This window comes from Acomys russatus, chromosome 1 (genome assembly GCF_903995435.1).
Source record: "Acomys russatus chromosome 1, mAcoRus1.1, whole genome shotgun sequence".
NCBI lineage: Eukaryota > Metazoa > Chordata > Mammalia > Rodentia > Muridae > Acomys > Acomys russatus.
In genome coordinates, this window is record NC_067137.1 from 13212911 (window position 1) to 13233478 (window position 20568).

Below are 20568 nucleotides of genomic sequence, written 5' to 3' on the forward strand. Positions count from 1 at the left end.
AAGGTGATCATATTTTAACATTGGAGCCTGTCATTCCTGTAGACTAATCTTCTTAATCATAGAAGATAAAGAGTGAAAAGCAATCATAATGTTTGTGAATGCTAATTGTGATTTAAGACAGTCTGCAGAGTGGATCTGTCCCTAATTAGTAACTGTTATCAAGCGGCTGCTGTGGTGTTGCTTGTGTGGAAGCCACGTGCTATCATTTGATTTTGCATTTGCCTTAATAAAATTATGTTAGCAGGACCCACCTCCCTTGTGAGCATTTCCCTTGTGAGTTTGTGGTTGTCAGTCTAAGTGTCAATAACCTGGGTTTCTTGGTCTCTGCTAAACAGCCCGACAGTGATGCTTTTTTCGACAGTTCAGAAGAAATATACTACACTGCAAGATCTAATCTGGTATTTCTTATCTTCTGATTTTCTTTGTCAGCATTGTTTTAGTCTTAACTCTTAAGTTCAGACATTTTGTCCAGTTTTATTGTTTTACAAACTAAAGCTTGTTAATTAGCAAGCTTCCATATATTAAAAATACAGTAATTTCCCCCATAACAAGTCAGATCCACTCAAGTGTAAAATTGTAATAGTAAACAATTTTTTTCTTTTATGAAAAAGTGTTAGTATTTAAATTTCTTACACAAATGTGAACTTTTTTTTAGAAAAGACATTTCCTCATAAAAATATCCAGTTTTCGTAATGTATCTTGTTTAGATGAATGATAAATATATATTTTATATATAACTTGATATTACATATATAATGCTGTTATATATGTTATATAATATATATTAATATATTATATATATTGCATGCATCATATATAATTTGAACAAATAGTTTATCCCTGAGTTAATAGATGAAATCTTGCCTTTGTTAGCATTATACAATGTCTACTTTTCTCATGAGAAAGATGTGGATTGTACAGCATCCCTGAAGACTATATTCCCATTGCGTGGAAAACCTGACTTAGTAAATATTAGCTAGCTAGTGCTTTCTAAAACATTATTAGATAGCTCCTTTTATTCATAACTAGGTAGCTCCTTCTGTGCATATAGCTGGCTAGAGCCCCACATTACCCCATCATTTATTCCCAGATTCTGCTTTTCTGCCTGTCAAATCGGACTTTCTTTCTCTTCCTCTCCAGCTTGAAAACACCTCTTTGAGTTCTAGTTACTCTGAATATTTATATAAATGCTGAAATCCATGTCAACAAAATATTTTAGACATTCTTTTGAAGAGAGAAATTCTGACTCATTAGATAAAGCAATACTTACAGACATAAATTCTTAGCTGTGCAAAAAACATATGCTGTTATCAAAATGTGGCCAGCTGTCAACTGCTAACCAGTGGGGCAAACACAGTTGGTACCATGAGAGTCAGGAAACCAAAAACTGTTTGGGGCCCATGTAGTATAATTGGCTTCTGTGAGGAATCGAGGCTGGTATCAGTATCATGGACTCTCAGGGAAGGAAACAGATAGGTGTGCCTATGTTTCATGAGACTCAGTGTTGGGTCATTGGCACAGACCACAGTTTTAAGAGGTATTTGATAAACAGCTGAAATGAAGATACTGTTACACTACCACTGGAAATGGAAGCTAGCTAAAAGGATGGAGCTGCAAAGCTGGCATGTGAAGAAGTGGGGGACAGTGCAGCTGGGTGTGGTGGCTCATGTCTATAATTCCAGCACTTGGGAGGCTAAGACAGGAAGATAACTGTGAGTTCAAGGCCAACCTGAGCTACATAATGAGTTCGAGGATAGCCTGAACCTCAGAATGAGATCCTGTCATTTAGAAGAAGGAGGAGGAGAACAACAAGAACAAGAAGAACAAGAAGAAGAATTAGAATTAGAAGAAGAACAAGAACAAAAAGAAGAAGGAGGAGGAAGAAGAAGAAAGAAAGAAAGAGAGAATGCAAAAACTGATTATCACAAAGAAGCAGCATTAAGAGTAGGGAGGAGGCCTTGGGAAAGCCAAGTGAGCGAGCAGATGTGACTCCAGATCAGAAAGCACGTGTTAAAGGCTTCTTAAATCGAGAGGAATGAGGCTTCTCAGGCCAGGTGAGATAGAAATCCAAAGAAAAGATTTCTGGGTCATAATTTTCTTCAGAATTAGATAATACAGACTAGAATGACAATTGGTGAAGGTTGCAAAGGAAATAGGTCATAGTCAGAAATTGGAGTCAACTCCACTATTCAGTAATTCCCTCCACGCAGAAAGAGTAACAGTCAGAGCAGAAATGTCAGACGTAGAGTTACAAACATTCTTAACCAGAGCTGGGCGTGGTAGCGCACACCTGTAATCCCAGCACTCTGGAGGGAGGCAGAGGCAGGGGGATGGATGTGAGTTTGAGGCCAGCCTGGTCTACAAAGTGAGTCCAGGACATCCAGGGCTACACAGAGAAACCCTGTCTTGGAAAAGAAAGCAAAGAAAACAAAACATTTGTGACATTGTGGAACCAGTCTCAAAACCTGACTGAGTTACCACAGCCTTGGCTCCTCTCCCCAGACCTGCTGAGGCCCTCACTCTATCCCTGTCCTGAAGTCAGGAGCATCTTGGGATGGAGGGGAGGATCTATGACAGATGAAGGCATTAGGGGCCTTCAAACCCTAGGTAGCTGTGGTAGAAGGACAAATGAGACACTGTTGGATTCTACAATTCATAAAATCAGCTGTAAAAATTCATTCCTAGTGATAACAAAAAAAAAAAAAGCTAACATTTCTGCTCATAGTTTTACATGTCATGTGTTATTCTAAACACTAAGTATGGTGTTTTCATCAACAACATAGAGTACATATCTAATAGTGGCTCACGATGTCATAATCATCTTGGCACATGGGACTGTGTTACCTTATTCTCCTTGTTTACAAAAGCAACAAACATTCAAGAGGCAAAGAAAGTGACCATTGTCATTGTCATTCATTAGCTAAGCAAACAGCTGGTGGTAGTAGCCTCAGCCCATCAGCATCAGTTCTGGTTGGTTGTGTTGTTTTGCTTTCTTTGCTTTAAGGTAATGGGTTCTCCCTCCTCTTAACATTAGCATCCCATAGTTATTTCTATTTTTTAGCTGTGATAAAATATACATAGATTAAAATCTCTTAGTTTACTCTTTTTTTAAAGTATAGTCCAGACTCATTGCACACAAGTCACTGCTCACGTCTCCAAAATGTTTCATTTTCCCAAACTGAACTTCATGCCCTTGCAGTAGCTCCCATGCTTTCTCTCTATGAGTGTGAAGATTTTAGGGACCATGGATAAGTGGAATCCTAACTACGTGTGCTCTCCCAACTGACTCACATAACTGAGCATCTTCAGCATTACCTCGCATTATGTCATATGTCAGAATTTTCTTTTTTTTTTTTTAAAGCTTATTTATTATTATGCATACAGTGCTGTCTGCATGTACACCTGCAGGCCAAAAGAGGGCTTCATATCACATTATAGATGGTTGTGAGCCACTATGTGGTTGCTGGGAATTGAACTCATGACCTCTGGAAGAGCAGCCAGTGCTCTTAACCACTGAACCATCTCTCCAGCCCCTAGAATTTTCTTTTTCAAACAGGAAAAAAAAAGTCTATTTATGCAAATGCTTTACCTTTTGGCTACTGTGGATAATATAGGTAGGACCACAGATCTACAAGTGTAGGTTTGAATACCCTCTGTTATGTACACAGAAGTGGAATTGCTGGAATGGATGACAGACAGTTTTGTCTTTAAATGTTTCAGAAGCTGCCATATATTTCCCACTGTAGCTACTCCATGTACATACTCACCTGTAGACAGGGTTCTGGTTTCCCCACACCATCATCTTTTTTTTCTTTTTCTTCCTTTTTTTTCTTCAGTTGTAGTAATAGTTTGTCCTAGTGAGTGTGAAATGTCCAACCACTTCAGCTCCCATAAATGCTTGTTGCAGGAATGTTGGCACATACCCATAATCTCAGCAGTTGGGAGATGGAGGCAGGAGGATCATCAGGAGTTCCAGGTCTTTCCTAGCTACAGAGAACTTTTAGAGCCAGCCTGGGCTATATGAGACTTTGACTCAAAAAAATGAAAATCTTGTTACTAGCCACCAAAACACTTAATGAGCCTAAAATGTCTGGCTCTCATCTTAGTAGGCAGCTGGCACCAGGATGACAGAATGGGATCTGGAGAGTCCAAAAAGAGATGCCGTAACTGAATTTTAGAAACTACTGACATTACTAAAACTCACTGAAGCAATAATTGGATAGTAGAATTTAGTCATAAAATGGGTCTCTTTGATCTATGAAGTAGTATCTTTAGTTGAAAGATTATATTTCAGATCTGTAGAGCTGATGCTATATGTTTTACAACATCCCTAATTTTTTTAAAGATATATTTATTATATAAAAATATTTTTGTCTGCATGTACTATACACCTGCATATCAGAACAGGGCACCAGATCTCACTATAGATGGTTGTGAGGCACCATGTGGTTCCTGGGAATTGAACTCAGGACCTTTGGAAGACCAGACAATGCTCTTAACCTCTGAGCCATCTCTCTAGCCGAACATGCCTAATTTTACTCACTAATTTTCAATAATACATTTGCTAATATATTGAAACTTTAAAATTAAATACTATTTTGGGTTTTTTAGGTTGATCTGTTTATTGTTTTTTTCTGCTTAATCTTTTTATCTTGTTTTGAGATAGGATCTCTCTATATAGAGTTAGGCTAGCCTGGGACTCAAGATACACCTGCCTCGGCCCCCTATGTGTTCAGATTGCAGGTGTGCACCACTTTCCAGGCTAAAACCCCATGCTAATGCTTAGGAGAGGAAATAGAGAGCCCTAGGGGGGCCAGTCACCACCTAGGGGTAGTTTTTCTAAGAGTCAGCATGGAAGTCACATTCTTCAGACATGGCCCTTCAGTCTTCATCAGTTGCTGGGGATCAGTCATCAGACCATGTTTCAACTCAGCTGCTTCTCTGATTTCCAAAGAAATCGGTTTTGTATTATGTTGGATTCATTCCCACTTTATTTCTGCACATCATCTTCCATATTAAATAGATTATTCTAACCATTCTTATGCCTGCCATAATTTTTTCACTTTTGTGATGAGGAAAATTATTCATTCCTGTTCTTTTCTTTTTCTTCGTGTGTGTGTGTGTGTGTGTGTGTGTGTGTGTGTCTGTGTGTGTGTGTGTGTGTGTCAGAGAGAATGAATGAATGAATATGAATGTGTGTGTCCAATAGTCTCATCTCTGTTGACTTTCTGTAGTTTTCTATCTGCTATAGACTACAGTCTTCCAAGGTGACATAACATAAACTACAGTCAGACTTTCTTGAGTGTGTACATCCTTGCTTCCCAGTATCTCACAGTGATGTCTTAGTCCTCTCTTAGCTCAATCTTGCTCTTTTCTTATAATTTTTGCTCTAGATTTAGAAATAGCCTCCCCTGCTGCTCAGTGAGAGGAACCCCTAAAATTGAACTTTTTCACCCATAAAGTTCTTTAGTATATCTTAGGGTAACTGTCTCAAACTGTTGTTTGAACTCCAAGGTTGAGTCTTTCTTAGGTTATTGCATGTTTTCAGTACATGTCATTACTGCTTTGACATTATTCTGTAAGTAAGCATTATCATTCATTATTTAATCTAATTTTTTGATGCTTACGTGTTCAAGTGCATTCTGATTTTGCTTATCAAAGATGACCAAAGGATGCCATCATCTTGGTTATTTTGAGTGCTTTCTGAACTTAATTTTGATAGCATTATTCTAATATAGAATGGCTTCCAAATCCTTTTCTTTAATTTATTATTACTGTGTAGTGCACAGTATGTGTGTGAGGACACACCATGTTGAGGGTGGAGGTCAGAGAACAACCTTTAGGCGTCATTTCTACCCTCTTGCCATGCTAGTTCTGGGGATTGAACTCAGATAATCAGTCTTGGTGCCAAGAATCTTAATGCACTGAACCATCTTGATGGCTCACCTGGGTGTTAACATTGTAACTTGATTCTAGGAGAGAAATAATTAGTGAAGAATAGTCCCTTTCAGTTTTAGCTTTTCTTGTTGGATTAATTATCAGACTTGGGTGTACATGCACCTTGCCTACTCCGTTAGCCTGAATGTATATGACTCTATGCTTGGTTTTCTATTTAAATATCCCTTTAGTTATTTTAAATAATTCTCATTACCTTCATAAATATAATCCTGACCTTGATAGATTTTCATTTTCTGGTCACGATTGTCAAGCTGCTGTTGATTAGCATTTCTCAGCTGAGTGTACATTTCTACACATCAACAGAAGCCATGTCCTCTCTGCACATACACATGTTTTTGAAGCTGTTGTTTAGGTAAAAGTTTACCAGGTTCTGTTGACTAAGCTGTTGCTGCTCTAGTTAGGAGGGTTAGTCATCTGTACGTGAAGACAACCCTGAGCCTAGAAGCATCCACAGAAGTTAGTATGTTGTTGGCTGAATTCTAGTGCATAAAGTATAAGGTCATGACCACTGCAATTTAAAGTGAAGTAATCGTGGCAGGCTTGTGACTTGGTGACTTGGTTCTATTAAGATATGTCATACATAAGTTAAAGAAAATAGGTATCCTTTTTCATTACGATTTCATAGGATACCACTGTGACAGTTGACTAATCTTTTTCATTTACGATGTCACTGGTAAGAGCAGTTACTATATGCACCACTGAACCCAAGTATTGAAGGGGATAAAATTTGAGCCATGCCTAAATTAGTACTTTAATTTTCAACAGATAATTTTTGGATGGGTCTTGAAGTTAATTACAAAATACAGTGTGTTGTGAGGAACTGTATTAATCTTAAAAGACTAAGCAGGTTCCAGAGTTAAAATCTTTGTGATTCTGAGTATCTGGGGAAGTATTTGTTTCATCTGGGAAATAAAACAGGTGGCATTTGAACAAACGTTTATTACTCAGGACACAGTCCGTGTGTCACAGCTGGGCTAGACCATGCTGTAAGGAAGTCAGTCGATGTGTCAGTGCTGGGCTAGACCATGCTATAAGGAAGGGAGACAGTCCGTGTGTCACAGCTGGGCTAGACCATGCTGTGAGGAAGTCAGTCGATGTGTCAGTGCTGGGCTAGACCATGCTATAAGGAAGGGAGACAGTCCGTGTGTCGCGGCTGGGCTAGACCATGCTGTGAGGAAGACAGTTCAGTTAGACCAAGGCTGGAGGGAAGGAAGACCAATATGACCTTTTCGCTGTGTTTGAAGAGTTCATGGCCCGGCTACTGTTTTAAGAGACTTGTAGACAGATTAAAATTCAGTGTAAGTGCTAGAGGAGATGTGTGTGGTAAATTCTGGAAAGATTAGAGCCCCCAGTCATACATCTGTTGTTGCCTTGTGAAACAGAAGCATGCCCTGCTGTATTCTTGTAGAAGATCCCTAATAACAGTGAGTGGAGCATAGTGGCTTCATTAAAAGAGGAGAAAGACAGCATGGTTCTTTCTGTGGTTGTTGAATACTAGATTTTCCTCAAGAAGGTGTTTGAATAAAGCCCGTGTATTGTTTATTCTCTTTCATTTTAATTCTTAGCTCTCTGCTGCCTACAGTATTCAGTCAAAATGCTTTCATAGGCAAGGAACTCTCAATATTAATTTTTAAAATTAATATATTTATTCACTTTTCATCCCAATCATAGCCCCCCTCCCTCCTCTCCTTCTGGTCCCACCCACCTCCCACCTCCTCTATTCCTCAGCAAAAGGAAAGCACCCCCAACCCACTGCATTTCATCAAGTCACATCTAGACTGAGCATGTCCTCTTCCTCTGTGATCTGGCGAGGCAGCCCCACCAGGGGGAAGTGATCAAAAAGTAGGGAACAGAGTCAGAGACAGCCCTGCTCCCCTTACTAGGGGATCCACATGAAGCCCAAGCTGCCCATCAGCTACATCTGTGCAGGCGGCCTAGGTCCAGTCCATGTGTGGGCCCTGATTAGTTGCCTCTGTTGGTCTCCTGTCCCCTCCAGGTCCTTCTGTCTTTCTTCCCACTTTTCCACAAGACTCCCTATGTTTCGCCCAGTGTTTGGCTGTGAGTCTCAGCATCTGTTTTGATCCACTGCTGGGTGGGGCCTCTCAGAGGACAGCTATACTGCAAGCATAGCAGAGTATGTTAATGTCAGGGTTTGGCTCTCTCCCATGGTGTTGCCAGGCATTGCTTGGACGTTTCCTTCAATCTCTGTTCTACCTTTATCCCTGCATATCTTGTAGGCAGGGTAAATTTTGGATTGAAGTTTCTATGGGTGGGTCTCCATGACCCCTGCTACTGGGAGTCTCAGCTAGAGTTGTTCCCTTATCCTCCCAGAAGCCTACCCTGTCTTAGGTCCCCACCCATGATTTTTCTTCTCTCTGCAAGCCCTCTGTCCCCCTGCCCCAGGTATGATCATTCTGTAAGGCAAAGGATCAATATTCATTTAAACTTTGCTGTTTTAACCTTTACAATCTTCCTAACCCCCCTCCAGTGCGTTTCCAGGCTTGTGCTAGTTCACATACAAGCCCCATTTTTGCAGTTTGGCCCAGCTTTGTGTCTGTGAAGCACTAATCACCTGCATGATGCTGCATAGAAACGTAAACATGTCTGCACACACCATTACTCCAGCTGCCACATACAATGGCAGATCAAGACGGTTTGGTGCTTATTCTCTGTTCTTTTTTGCTCTGTGTAGCTTGACAACTGTTTATTTGAGCTTTTTTTCTTTATACAAGCTAATTTTTACAAATACTAATTACAATAGCAATAGCCACAAATGAAACTTGTAGATGTCACTTGGGAAAATTCCCAGAAAAATACTCAAATAATAAAAATCAGGACCTCAGCCTTACATCTTGTATTGTTGAAAGTGCCACCATGCCTTCTTTTTAAGAGTATATAGCAATACAGATTTATTTGGGGCTTAGAGATTTTCTTTATAAAATAATATATGTATTAGTGTATAGTGATTGGTATACTGTTGGGCTAAATATTTTGCTTTATGCCATCAGGATCTACAACTAGATTACGGACAAGGACACCCAAGTAATTACTTTTTAGGTGGAAACAAGTAAGTAAAGTCCTTTTGAAATTTAAATTCAAAGTAATTGTCTTTAATATTGTTATATTTAATGCTTGAGGTAGTGAGTTGTATTGAGCTGGCGGATGCTGTACAGTGTGCACTTGGCTTTCCCATGCGCTCTCCACTGGCCATCTTTAGTCAGTAATTGTCATCTGGGAGGACCATGCTAAATGCTTTATGTTAACCTGTGCTGTAGGCCGTTCTTGTTGCAGTACAGCCCAGCTGTGATGAATCTGCATCTCAACAGTTGATTTTCTTTCTGAAGTTGGCCTGTTTCCCCTCTGCAAAACTTGTTCTCCCAGATGGGCTAGCCACTGAAAACGGCTAAATCATGCACACTACTTAGAGATAAATCCACGCCTTAGCTTCGGCTGTGCTGGTCTTTTAAAGACTACCAGTCATAGAGTAGACTTGACTCCTAAAGCTGTTTCATGCAAGGACTAAGATTGACATCTGGTAGTGCCTCCCCGGAATCAGGCACCACCGAGGCGGTGAAAGCATGCTGTAATCCAACACTGCCCTTCCTAGCTTCCTGATTCCTGAATCCATAGATGAATTTGCACACTATAAGCTAATTAGTAAGGGAGTATTTAAATTACCAAAGTACTCTGGGATGTATATACATATTAAATTAGAGCTAAAAATTTCAAACTCTTGGTTACACTGGAGAACCAAGACATCTGTTCCCGTACTTTAAGTTTAGCTGCTGAGAGATAATGATTACAGATACCTTAGTTTAACAGACAGACAGTAAGCCTTGTTTTTCTTTTCAGTAATCCGAACACTTCACTCTTTTTTATTTTTTACTTTAAAAGGCTTTTAATGAAAAGCTAAAGAAGTGTGCTAATTTTGTTTAATCTAAGTTTTAGCTAAATATAAACATTTAAGAATTTGTCATTTTTTTATTAGCCTTTGTCTTCTTTTATCTTTTTGTTGATTGTTTATTCATGTATATATTTTGAGGAAAAGCCTCGTTGTGTAGCCATGACTGACCTCACACTTGCAGAGCTCCTCCTGCCTCTGCCTCCTGCGTGCTGGAATTAAAGTTGTGCATCATCCCGTAGGTTCTGTCATTCGTAGAATTGGAAGATAAGTATAAAATCCCCTCGTAGAAAATGTTGCTGCTACTTAAATTGTCTTTGTTTTAGTGGGTAACAAAGAGTAGATTGTGTGTCACTGTGGGGTAGTGAATTTTAAAAAGTGATTAACTTTTTTTTATAAAAAATGATGCCATTGGTTTTTGAGTGCCTTGTTACAACAACTATTCATGTACCTAAAGAGGCTGAATAATGTGGTGACTGTATATCACTCATCCTTTCATTTCAAATTAATGTGATTGCAAAATAATACAACCACAGATGCTTTTCCAGATTTCCTACTTCCAGTTGTCTGATTTTCTGAGTGTGTATAGCTATTTTGACTAGGTAAAATGTTAATAATTTGCCCAGCTTTCATTTTTTGATGAATTGGATCCGTGCTTAAGGAACTGTATTCTATATAACGAGTCATTGGCCAGGTAGGCTGGCTAAAAGCTGTAGCTCTGGCTGTGTTGCGTGTGTAGGTGCATATGTGCATGGCATATGTGCATGTGACATGAGTACAGATGCAGCAGTTCTCTTACTGTGTAGATATGGCTGCTTTGTTCTTGCGAGTAGGCAGGGCTTTGAAGCTCAAAATTACTGCTTTCTCTGACGGCAAAGGCAGACAAATTCCATTGATGGGTATCTGCCTGTTTCAGATCCCGCAGGAACCTTAGTTAGATTTGCTACATGGACTTTCCTTTCTGAAACAGAAGTGCTTTTGTTCAACTCAGCTAACACCTTTTCTTTTGAATTCTGGTATCATTTTGAAACATGGGATCATTTCTTCTGACCTTTTAAAAAAAATTTTTTTTTTAATCAAAGCAGTTTTTGTTTTGTTTTGTTTTGTTTGTTTTAAAGAAAACTAAACTATGTCTGGTTTTGCTTGTGGTGTAGAGCAGGGTTGTAAAGGTCGCTGTTCCGGACAGGAATCAGATAGTTCCCCACAGCAGACTGGACTAGCAGCCAGTGCCGTCGCTGCGTCGGCTCTTCCTGTGAACACTTGACTACCACTGCCTCTGGTAAAATGAGAAGTATAGTAGTTAGTACCTGAGTCCTAGGATGCAAGGGAGAAGGAAGTAACCGTTGTGGAGTGTGGAGTGCCCATGGGCCTGCGTGCATGTCTGTTAGCTGTCTTTATGTGTAAGCAGCCACTTAGCAGCTGATAAAACTGTTCTTGAGTTTTAAAGAAATCCCGAGTTTCGTGCTTTTACATGCAGTCAGGGAAGTGCATACACCAGGTTGTCCTGAGTCAGCCTGGCCACTGTGGAAGCCTGGTAGCCTGCGCATGACGTCCTTTGCTAAGTCAGGTGTGCTGAATGCTTAACGGTGGCTTCAGGCTTTTCTACTTCAGTGTCCCTGCCTTGTCACTTAAATCTGTATTCATACACTGTTTCAATTTAGAACTTTTCGTCATATTTTCCGTAATTTCAATATAGACACTCAGTTCTATTACCAAAAATCCCTTAACAGCCAAGTTCAAGTGGGTAGTGGAAGGTGGCTTTGTTCTTGCGTGGTACTGAGCCTTGGGAATAACTCAGAGCCACATGTTCTCCGGCCTTCTCTGCTGCAGGAGCTGGGATGGATTGTTCTGCAAACTGAGCTATATCTCATTTTCTCTATCAACAAAATGCCTTAATTCACAGTGAGAGACTCATATCAATGAACAGAAGTGGAGTTGTTAGAAAGCTTCCTGTAAGATCCTCACTTGAGAAGCGAGCTTGAGAGCTGGTGTGGCTCTACAGCAGAGTGCCTTCCTGGCACACACAGAGCCCTCAGTGCATCCCCAGCAGCACAGCTAACCAAAACCAGAGCCAAAACTGCATGTGCTGGTCCTCAGAAAGTGAAGGCAGGAGGGTCAGAAGTTCAAGGCCATCTTCAGCTACACAGAAAATTTGAGGCCAGCCTGGGCCACAGAAAACATGCTACACACACACACACACACACACACACACACACACACACACACACACACACACACACACACAAAAGATGTCATGTGGACCCATTGACTATGGTAACAGAAAATAAAACTATATGTAAAATATCTCCCTAATTATTTTCAAATCTTAATGCAAAAACAAAACAAAACACTGCCACAAGCTCAGAAAAACGTATTTTCTGCTTGTTTGCTTGTGGCAGGGTGTTCAGTATACAGCCTGGGCTAATGACAGGATTGCCGGCATTTGCTGCCGTTGCTGACTTCTTATCTTCCTGGATGATGCAAAAGCCCACTATCCCCCCAAGAGACCAGGCTTACTTAGGAGAGCCACACGGCTCAGATCTAGGGTCACTTTGCAGCAGCACGGTGCTGGCATTTCCTATTGCTAGTGTAGTATTTTAGTATGGAAAACTAAACAAAGGGTTTCCCACAAATAGTTATTTAAATATGTTAAGATAATAATAATATGTACTTACCTTTAATAAGATACATGTTTTGTACAGTTATTTTAAAAAGTCCTCACCCTAAGGGACCAGCTCAAAAGCCTCCTCTTCAGCTCCCTTTGGACACAATACCCATGGGTCTCATGTGACTGGAGCAGATAACTCCAGCCACACCTGTGCAGTCAGCAAACTGTGACTGCAATATTCTTATGAGAAGAGCTACTTTCCTCTGACAAAGTAATAATACAAATGGCATTGTTTTCTTTCTCTTTTCATAGTTCTTTGCCGTTGCTGGAAGGTGGCTGAATTTTCATGCCTGCTACTTCATTCAATCTGTTATATCACATGACACATAGTTTCTAGGAAACAGCAGCAGAAATAAGAGTAGAAAAAGCGAGCTGGGCGCAGTGATCCCAGCACTTGGGGCAGGCAGATCGCTGTGAGTTCGAGGCCAGCCTGGTCTACAAAGTGAGTCTAGGATAGTCAAGGCTACACAGAGAAACCCTGTCTTCGGGGAGGGGGGCAGTAGAAAAGGCTATGTATTCTGCAGACAGTGGGACCTTGCAGACCCTCCTGTTTGAGACAGGTTTTTCCAGGATCTAATTTGGGTGAGTGTGTCTCGCAGGTATCCCTTAAGAACATAGGAGTGAAGTGCTTGCTTTGACCTAAGCAGCTACAGTGCTTGCCCTCATCTACCTGTTGCTTCTTCAGGTACTTTCTCTACTGGTGTAAGTCCCATTTTCATACAAGGAACTGAATCACATCCATTCACAAGGCCACGTGGCCTGCAGAGGTGACACCGGATCAGCATCCAGCCACCTTTGCCCTCCTTTACCCACTCTGCTCATGGCTCCTGGAGCTTCACAGTTAACAGGAAATTGGACTACAACAGTCCAGTTTTTCTTTCTAGGGGTGGTAGCCGTTGGAATTGATAATTGTTTTTCTGTGTCATTTGCCATTCCAGATTCATAACTTGTCATTTTGGAAACTTACCAGGCTGGCCCACTTAAAATACTCGATGGCTAAGACCTTTCTGCTCGTTGTCTTCGGTACATAGCTAGGTGCCTTTTGGGTTTCCTGGCATGATAATTCTAAGAAAAGCACAAGCTTTAGGGCGAGTACATTCCTCCTGATAGTTGCAGCAGTCTGGAGATGGCACATGAGCAGTGGGTAGCTTGTGTGCTTGTGCTTCCTGAATTGCTGTGTTCAGGAATGCCCCAACTCTCTCACGTTCTTAAAAATAAAAGCCTTTTTTAAAAAACCAAAAACCAAAAAAACATTGCCCCTACTGGTTTAAAAAAAGAAAGAGAGAAAGAAAAAACTTACAGCTAAGCTAGTCTAAGACAGCCTTAGTCTCCCAAAAGTAAATGTGTCTGCACGTGCAGCACTGGAGGACAGCCACAGGTGAGTGAGTGTCCTCTGTGAAAGCAGAAGACTGCTACTGCATTCATATGCTCACAGCACATGCATGCATGCTTCCGCAGAAAGCCAACATGCTGAGTTCCATTTTGCAGGGTTGCCTGAGAGCATGAGTCGGTTAAAGTATGCCACCCTCCTTATATTAATAAAGAGAACTATAATTTCAAATATCAGGTGGAATAAATATTCCAGGTAGAAGTTGAGTCCTGGAAACCCCTTGCTCTGGCCCTGCAGTTGTTTTGTCAGTTCTGTTGTGACATTTCATGCTAAGTTGTCCTGTTTGAGTCAGAAATTCTTAGTCAGTATTAGAATTTACTTCCTTCTGTACATTTAGGATATGTATGCAAAGACATTAGCAACCAAAAAGAGGGATATCTCATTAAAACATAAGCTCTGTGGCACAGAAATTGGTCAGTGTGGCAAATGTATTCAGGACACTTATGGGAAAGCCTAAGGTAATAGAAGTAGCACACTTGATTCCATTTTACTCACACGCCGTGTTTTTGTCTTTTAAGGAGTCTCCTGAAGTCTGTTGAAGAAGAATTACATCAGCGGTGATTATAACTTTTAATTAAACTTGAAGTGCTTTGTGTCAGAGATGAGATGAATCGTTTCCCCCTTCTCTGTCACGTGTCTGTTAGTTTAGTTGTCAGTCTGTTCTGTAAAGATGCAGGCATGCAGTCCTGTCCTGCAGTTGGCTCCTGCATTAGCGTAGCTGCGCTGGGAGGTCCGCCATCTAATGATGCTTCCATTCTCCCTAGAGGACATGTCGCTCACTTAGAAGATGATGAGGGGGACGGTGATGACTCTAAACAGTAAGTGCTCTTGCTCTTGTTGGCAAATAGAGAACATCTCACTTGACCAGCTGTCATAGTTCTACCAGCTTAATATTAATGACAATTTTAATTTAAGTAGCACACTACCTTAGGTTAAACCAGTTCTCCCTGCTCTGGAGACTAGGCAGTTCAGGATCTAGGTTGTGACCACTTGGTTTCTGATGATGGCCTCCATCTGGCTGTGCACCTACCAACCCAACCCTGGCTTTTGAGACAGGGTCCCTTGTAACCCGGGTGGGCTGAGAACTTGTTATGTCCATGAGAACAACCCCGAGCTCCTTGCTTCCTGCCTCCATTTGTGTTCACATGGGCTTTCTTTGATGTGTGTAATGGGGCAAAGGGCAGTTGTTCTCTTCCTGGCCACGTGTTCATCAAGCCTATGGCCTCGGTTAGCCTGACTGACCTCCTAAAAGCTGTGTCTTTAGGGATATCACATTGGGAATTCTCTCATCAGTATGTTCATTTAAGGAGATAAAAGTCAGTCTGCAACACTAACTGAAGACAGAATTGGCTTAGAAAAAGCTAATTAACAAAGATCATTTTTAATCATAATTTGGACAGTTTATTAGTTATTTCTCCCATCGCTGTGATCTGATACTCAACAGCAGCAACTTAAGGAAAGAGGTCTACTGTGGCTCACAGTTTCAGGGAAACTGTTGGTCATGGTAGGGGAAAGCATGGTGGCTCAGGCAGCCTGGTCTGTGGCACTGGGACCTTGCAGCTTTGAGGTCTCACATGATGCTAACCAGGAAGCAGAGATGGGACTGGAAAGAAAATCTGTCTATAATCCTCAAGGCTGCATCTACACAGCCTCCATCGCCCAGGCACCATATCCAGACTACATCCCAGACCTGTGGGAACCAGCCTAGGGATCACGACCTCAATACAAGCCGCTGGGGAAAGGTCCACATTAGAACCTGTCAGCCAGTGCTGGTAGCTGTTCTAATTATTGCTGCTGTTCTAAAGCTTGATTAAATTTCACCTGGTGTGTTTCAAATAAACAACACATTTACAGAAGTTCATTGGAAGGGGTAAGGCTCTTTGTGTGGGGATTGGTTTGGGTTTGGTAAAGAAAGACGATGCAGTTTAACAGGAGACAACAGTGCCAGCCTGACTCCACCAGACTGACAGACACACAGAGTTACTGCGACCCTGGGTCCTATCATTTTGTCTCTGAGGATGTAAGAAAAAGGTTGTTCTTGATCATCTTTTAAAGCTTTGTTTCTGAAACAGATTCTGAATTACAGTAAATGTTAGCTTCTTTGGGACTGTGCCTGTTGCTTCATAGGCTACGCACCTGTATAGTTTCATCAGAGATAGGCCGTATCTGTTGGCAGCAAAGATAAAGCTGTATTATTGTAAGGTGAGCATTGATCATCACCTTGAGCAATCCGGAACTACGTGCCATCTGGCCTCGTGTGTACCTGCGGCGGGTAAGGACCCGGCACTGTGTGAAGTGGGGGCAGTGAGCTAAGCACAGAATGAGTTCTGATATGACCAGCAGTTTCAAGTTCCTGCCGCCTTGACTGCCCTGCTGTGATAGACACCACCTTGAGCTGAGCAGGAATGAGCCCTTTGTCCCTGAAGTCACTTTTGTCAGACAAGGGAAGACGCGTGTTGTGTGCTGTGTTTACACTCTTCCCATTCAGCCAGTCCCGCCTGCATCCGTACTTAGCTTTTGAGTCTGGATCACTTAGAGTGTTTGACACCAAGAAGATGCACTTCTACCCACTTCTGAATGTTTCAGTCAATAGAATTTGGATATTTTACAAAATATTGGAGGAAAAAAAAAACCCTCATGAACCCAGAAAACAGTATTTGTCTCTGAAGGTTTTTCTTCTGTGTCTTTTTGTTATGAGTTGTGTTTAATAATTCTTTTGTCAAATGAGAAGTTCTGACTATATTTTCTGGTTTTTTTAGTTCAACCATGAAATCAAGAGTCCCACCACCTCTGCCACCAAAGGTAGCCGCCCTACTCTGCTGAGCTCTGCGCTGCCCCTCCCTTACTGCTGCCCTGCTCACTAGAGCCTGCTTTGCCTCCCATCCAGAGACTGACCCGGAATTGACGATTAGTGCCTAGAAACATAATTTTACTTTTGCCTTTTAAAAAACGACTTTGTACCCATTTAAGCAATACATTTTAAATATTTATACTTTGAAATAATTTCTAGATTGGTGTTGTTTCTGCCTAGCTAGAAATCTTACATTTTCATAAAATGTTCTTTAAAAACTACAACCTACCATTAATTGATTGCTGCAAATGGAACGGACAGAGGGTAAACTACCATCACAGACATTTAATTTTCAGAAAATAACTGTAACTTAAAAATACAAAATTAGGACAGCAATTTGGAAAATAGCTTTGGAAAACAGTTTAATGACAAAATCCCCCTTTTCCTTGGCTGTACTGGAGAGTGAACCTGGGGCCCTCATGCATGTTAGGCAAGCACTGTGTACAGAGTCCTCATGACTAATAATGTAACCCCAACTTAGAGGGTTTTGTTTAATTTCATACATGTATACAACCTATCTACAGATTTTCCGAGGGTAAAATGATTGACTGTGAATCGCGGTATGGCCCATTTATCTTACAGGGTTATATTCATAACAGCTTCAGTTACAGTTGCAGTTTGAGTCAGAGCCTCACCAGTCTTGACTGCTAACAGGGTTTTGTTCTCATCGTGTTACTGGGAAAATCTCAGTTCTCACAGATGAAAGGTGCTGCACTTGCTTGTGGGGATTGCTTTGGTGGGATTTAAAGGGCGCACTTGGAAGAACGCACAAGTTCGGCAAACCTTAAACTGCGGGAGGTTTCTCACTGCCTCACAAAAGTTTTCCGGGCGTCCTGTCTTCCTGTTGCTGTTCTCCAGTACATGGGCATTGTAACCGCAATCTTGTATTGTTCCTGATCTGAAAGATTACCCTGTAACATAAGCGTGCCAAGATGTCCAAGGGACAAGTGGTAACTAGCGTCAGTCCTTGAAAAGACGCAGTTACGCTGGAGTGTAACCAGAAAGACAAGAGTGCTTTGGCTGGGAGGCTTCTGAGACACTCATACACCAACTAGCAACCAGTTCATACCGCCTTCCACAGCTGCAAAACACAACACGTTTTCATGTACACATGTAGCATTTTTTTTCTTAATTAAGTAATAAGATATCCTGAATCTCAAATACCCTTGACCCTCATCTAGTGAACAGTTTGACAGTCCCTGATATATAATATTTACTTCAAGAAAGTAACCTTACATGTAATGACTGTTTTCCTTTTCTGTGTAATTTCAGCCTAAATCCATCTTCATACCTCAGGATACACATTCTGCTGAGGACAGTAATCAAGGAACAATCAAGAGATGTCCCTCAGCGGGGAGCCCAGCAAGGCCGTCCCACGTTCCACCTAGGCCACCTCCCCCGCGGCTGCCCCCACAGAAGCCTGCTGCTTTAGGTGAGGGTGGAGGACAAGGTCCAGCCTGTCACACGTGTTTGCTCTATAAGTCCAACAGACAATTGGCATTGCTTTCTGGGAGGAGGTAGCAAGAGCAGTGGCTGCTATACGCATTTTCTGCCTCCTGGTTCAGAGTGCTCTGTTGACAGGACCCCTTGTGATCCGGCCTAGGGCATTTACCCTTATCTTTTGTCATGTTCATGTGTATGAGTATTTGCCTACATGTGTGTGTGTGCTTCACATGCATGCTTGGTGCCAATAGAGGCCAGAAGAGGGTCAGATCCCATGGCACTGTAGTTAGACAGTGGTGAGCAGCCATATGGTAATCACTATTAGAAAAATGATTGGTATGAATAGATATTATCTATAAATTATCACTAGAAGGTAGTGTTTTATAACTGACATCTCCTCTGTTGTCCAGAGGAACTCTTTAAAAGAACAGTTACCATTTCTTGGTAACTATTAGTAATATGAATTACCCGTTCCTTAAAAGTAAGTATGTATGCACTATTTTTCTCTTCTTAATGAAATAAATGTTTACTTCGATATAAGCTGAATTTAAATTTCTCTGATATGCCAAATAGGCTTAACTAGAAGAACATATATACACACCTCGGGGATGAATGTTCTGAATGGGAAATCTCAACTTCAGAATGAACTTCTTTCCTACTTAATAATCCTCTTAATATAATCCTTCATAAAAAATAGTCCCTTCACAATATATTTAAACATACCTTATTAAAGGAAATGGAGTGAGCTCCTTCCAGCTAAATGGTGAACGAGACGCATCATTATATCAGCAACAGAATGAGCAAAGAGGCACCAATCTTTCCAGAAAAGAGAAGAAGGACGTACCAGTAAGTGTTGGTTGCTTACACACTCACACGTGTGTCCTTTCATTGTATATATAGCAAGTGTCACACTTAAAAGGACTGAAACCATAACAATGTGTTAACTATATTGATAGTTTAGTCTGTTGACTGTAGTGAAAGTATTTTGTTTACATCGTAAAGCTACCTTTGCCACAGTAAACTGACATAACCTCCTTGTTTAAACTTAGATGCATTTTTACTTAGCACATTATAAATCATGATCTTTATGTAAGTCTAACCCCTCACGCTGTGGTTGGTCACAGAAAGGACTGGTTACCTTCCCTGATGGAAACTGACTCTTTGAACTCTGTCTTCCGGCTAGAGTGCCTGGCCTTAGAGAGGCCTGAGATTGACCTCCAGCACTGCAGAAAGCAAATGCTACCCAGAACGCTATTTAATGTATAAGTGTGCACAATTACCTAGAGGAAGGCTCCGCCAAACTGGTTTGTCGGTGCAGTTAAGTAACTCTGGAAAGAATATAGGAAAATTTAAAATAGCTTTTGTTTTATTTTATGGTGAAATTGTGCTTGTGTATTTTATTTAAAGAAATGAGTTTGAAATACAGTATTTTCTTGCCAAATAGCAGCAAAAAAATTATAACAATGTGTTCCTTTTCTAGAAGCCAATCAGTAATGGTCTTCCCCCAACACCTAAAGTCCATGTAAGTACTCAGTATCAAACAACTGACTTTTCAAAGCTAATGTAGTGAGAAGTGTCTCAGACTATATCTGTGATTGTGTCTCACTGTTTCTCAAGCGCTGATACAAGCAGGCCCCATTACAATCACACTTAGCTTTTTCTTATATTAAAAAAGAATTTTTTACAAGTGTGTGCACATGTGTTTGGGTGGATGGATATGTTTATTTGTGTGTGTGTGTGTGTGTGTGTGTGTGTGTGTGTGTGTGCACATGCCTGTATATATATCTATACATGTATGTCTATGCTGGTATGTTTCTCTATATGTATGTGTGCATGTTTTCTCTGTGTGCATTTATGTGTACACATCAGTGTGCAGGTGTATATGTGTGTGTGTGCATGTACCCAAGCTTACTTCACATATGTACATGTGTGCTCCTGTCACAGCACATCCATGGAAGTCACAGGATAACTTCCTAGAGTGAGTCTTCTTCCACCATGTGGGACCTGGGGATAAAACTCAGGTCAGGCTTGCAGGCAGTTGCCTTTGCCTGCTGAGCCACCGTGCCGGTCCTCAGATTGCTCCTTGAAAGAGGCTGTATATTTTGAGTTTGAAGTGTGTAGATTCATATTTTAAATCAACCCTGCATCTTTCAATTTACAATACGAAGTTCAATGATGACTTTCTGGGGTTTTGGGTTTTTTGCTTGTTTGTTTCTTTTCTTTGAGATGGGATCTCTCTGTGTAGTCCTGACTATCCTAGAACTTTCTATGTAAACCAGGCTGCCCTCAATTCACAGAGATCCGCCTTCCTGTGCCTCTTAGGTGCTGGGATTAAAAGTGTGTGCCACCAAGCCTGG

At 41.1% G+C, this 20568-nt stretch overlaps 1 protein-coding gene across 2 annotated transcripts in view; it reads left to right on the forward strand.

The window, feature by feature from the left end:
* The window catches only part of Map4k3 (mitogen-activated protein kinase kinase kinase kinase 3), a 153525-nt gene that overhangs the window by 106949 nt on the left and 26008 nt on the right, over positions 1-20568 (forward strand). The window contains exons 15-22 of one of the 2 annotated variants that reach the window (XM_051163766.1): positions 336-398; positions 8967-9025; positions 14436-14474; positions 14682-14735; positions 16677-16719; positions 18041-18200; positions 18945-19057; positions 19692-19733. In XM_051163766.1, coding sequence (XP_051019723.1) covers positions 336-398; positions 8967-9025; positions 14436-14474; positions 14682-14735; positions 16677-16719; positions 18041-18200; positions 18945-19057; positions 19692-19733 — 573 coding nt within the window. The remainder of the gene's footprint in view (positions 1-335; positions 399-8966; positions 9026-14435; positions 14475-14681; positions 14736-16676; positions 16720-18040; positions 18201-18944; positions 19058-19691; positions 19734-20568) is intronic. The other variant, XM_051163854.1, reaches the window with a different exon arrangement.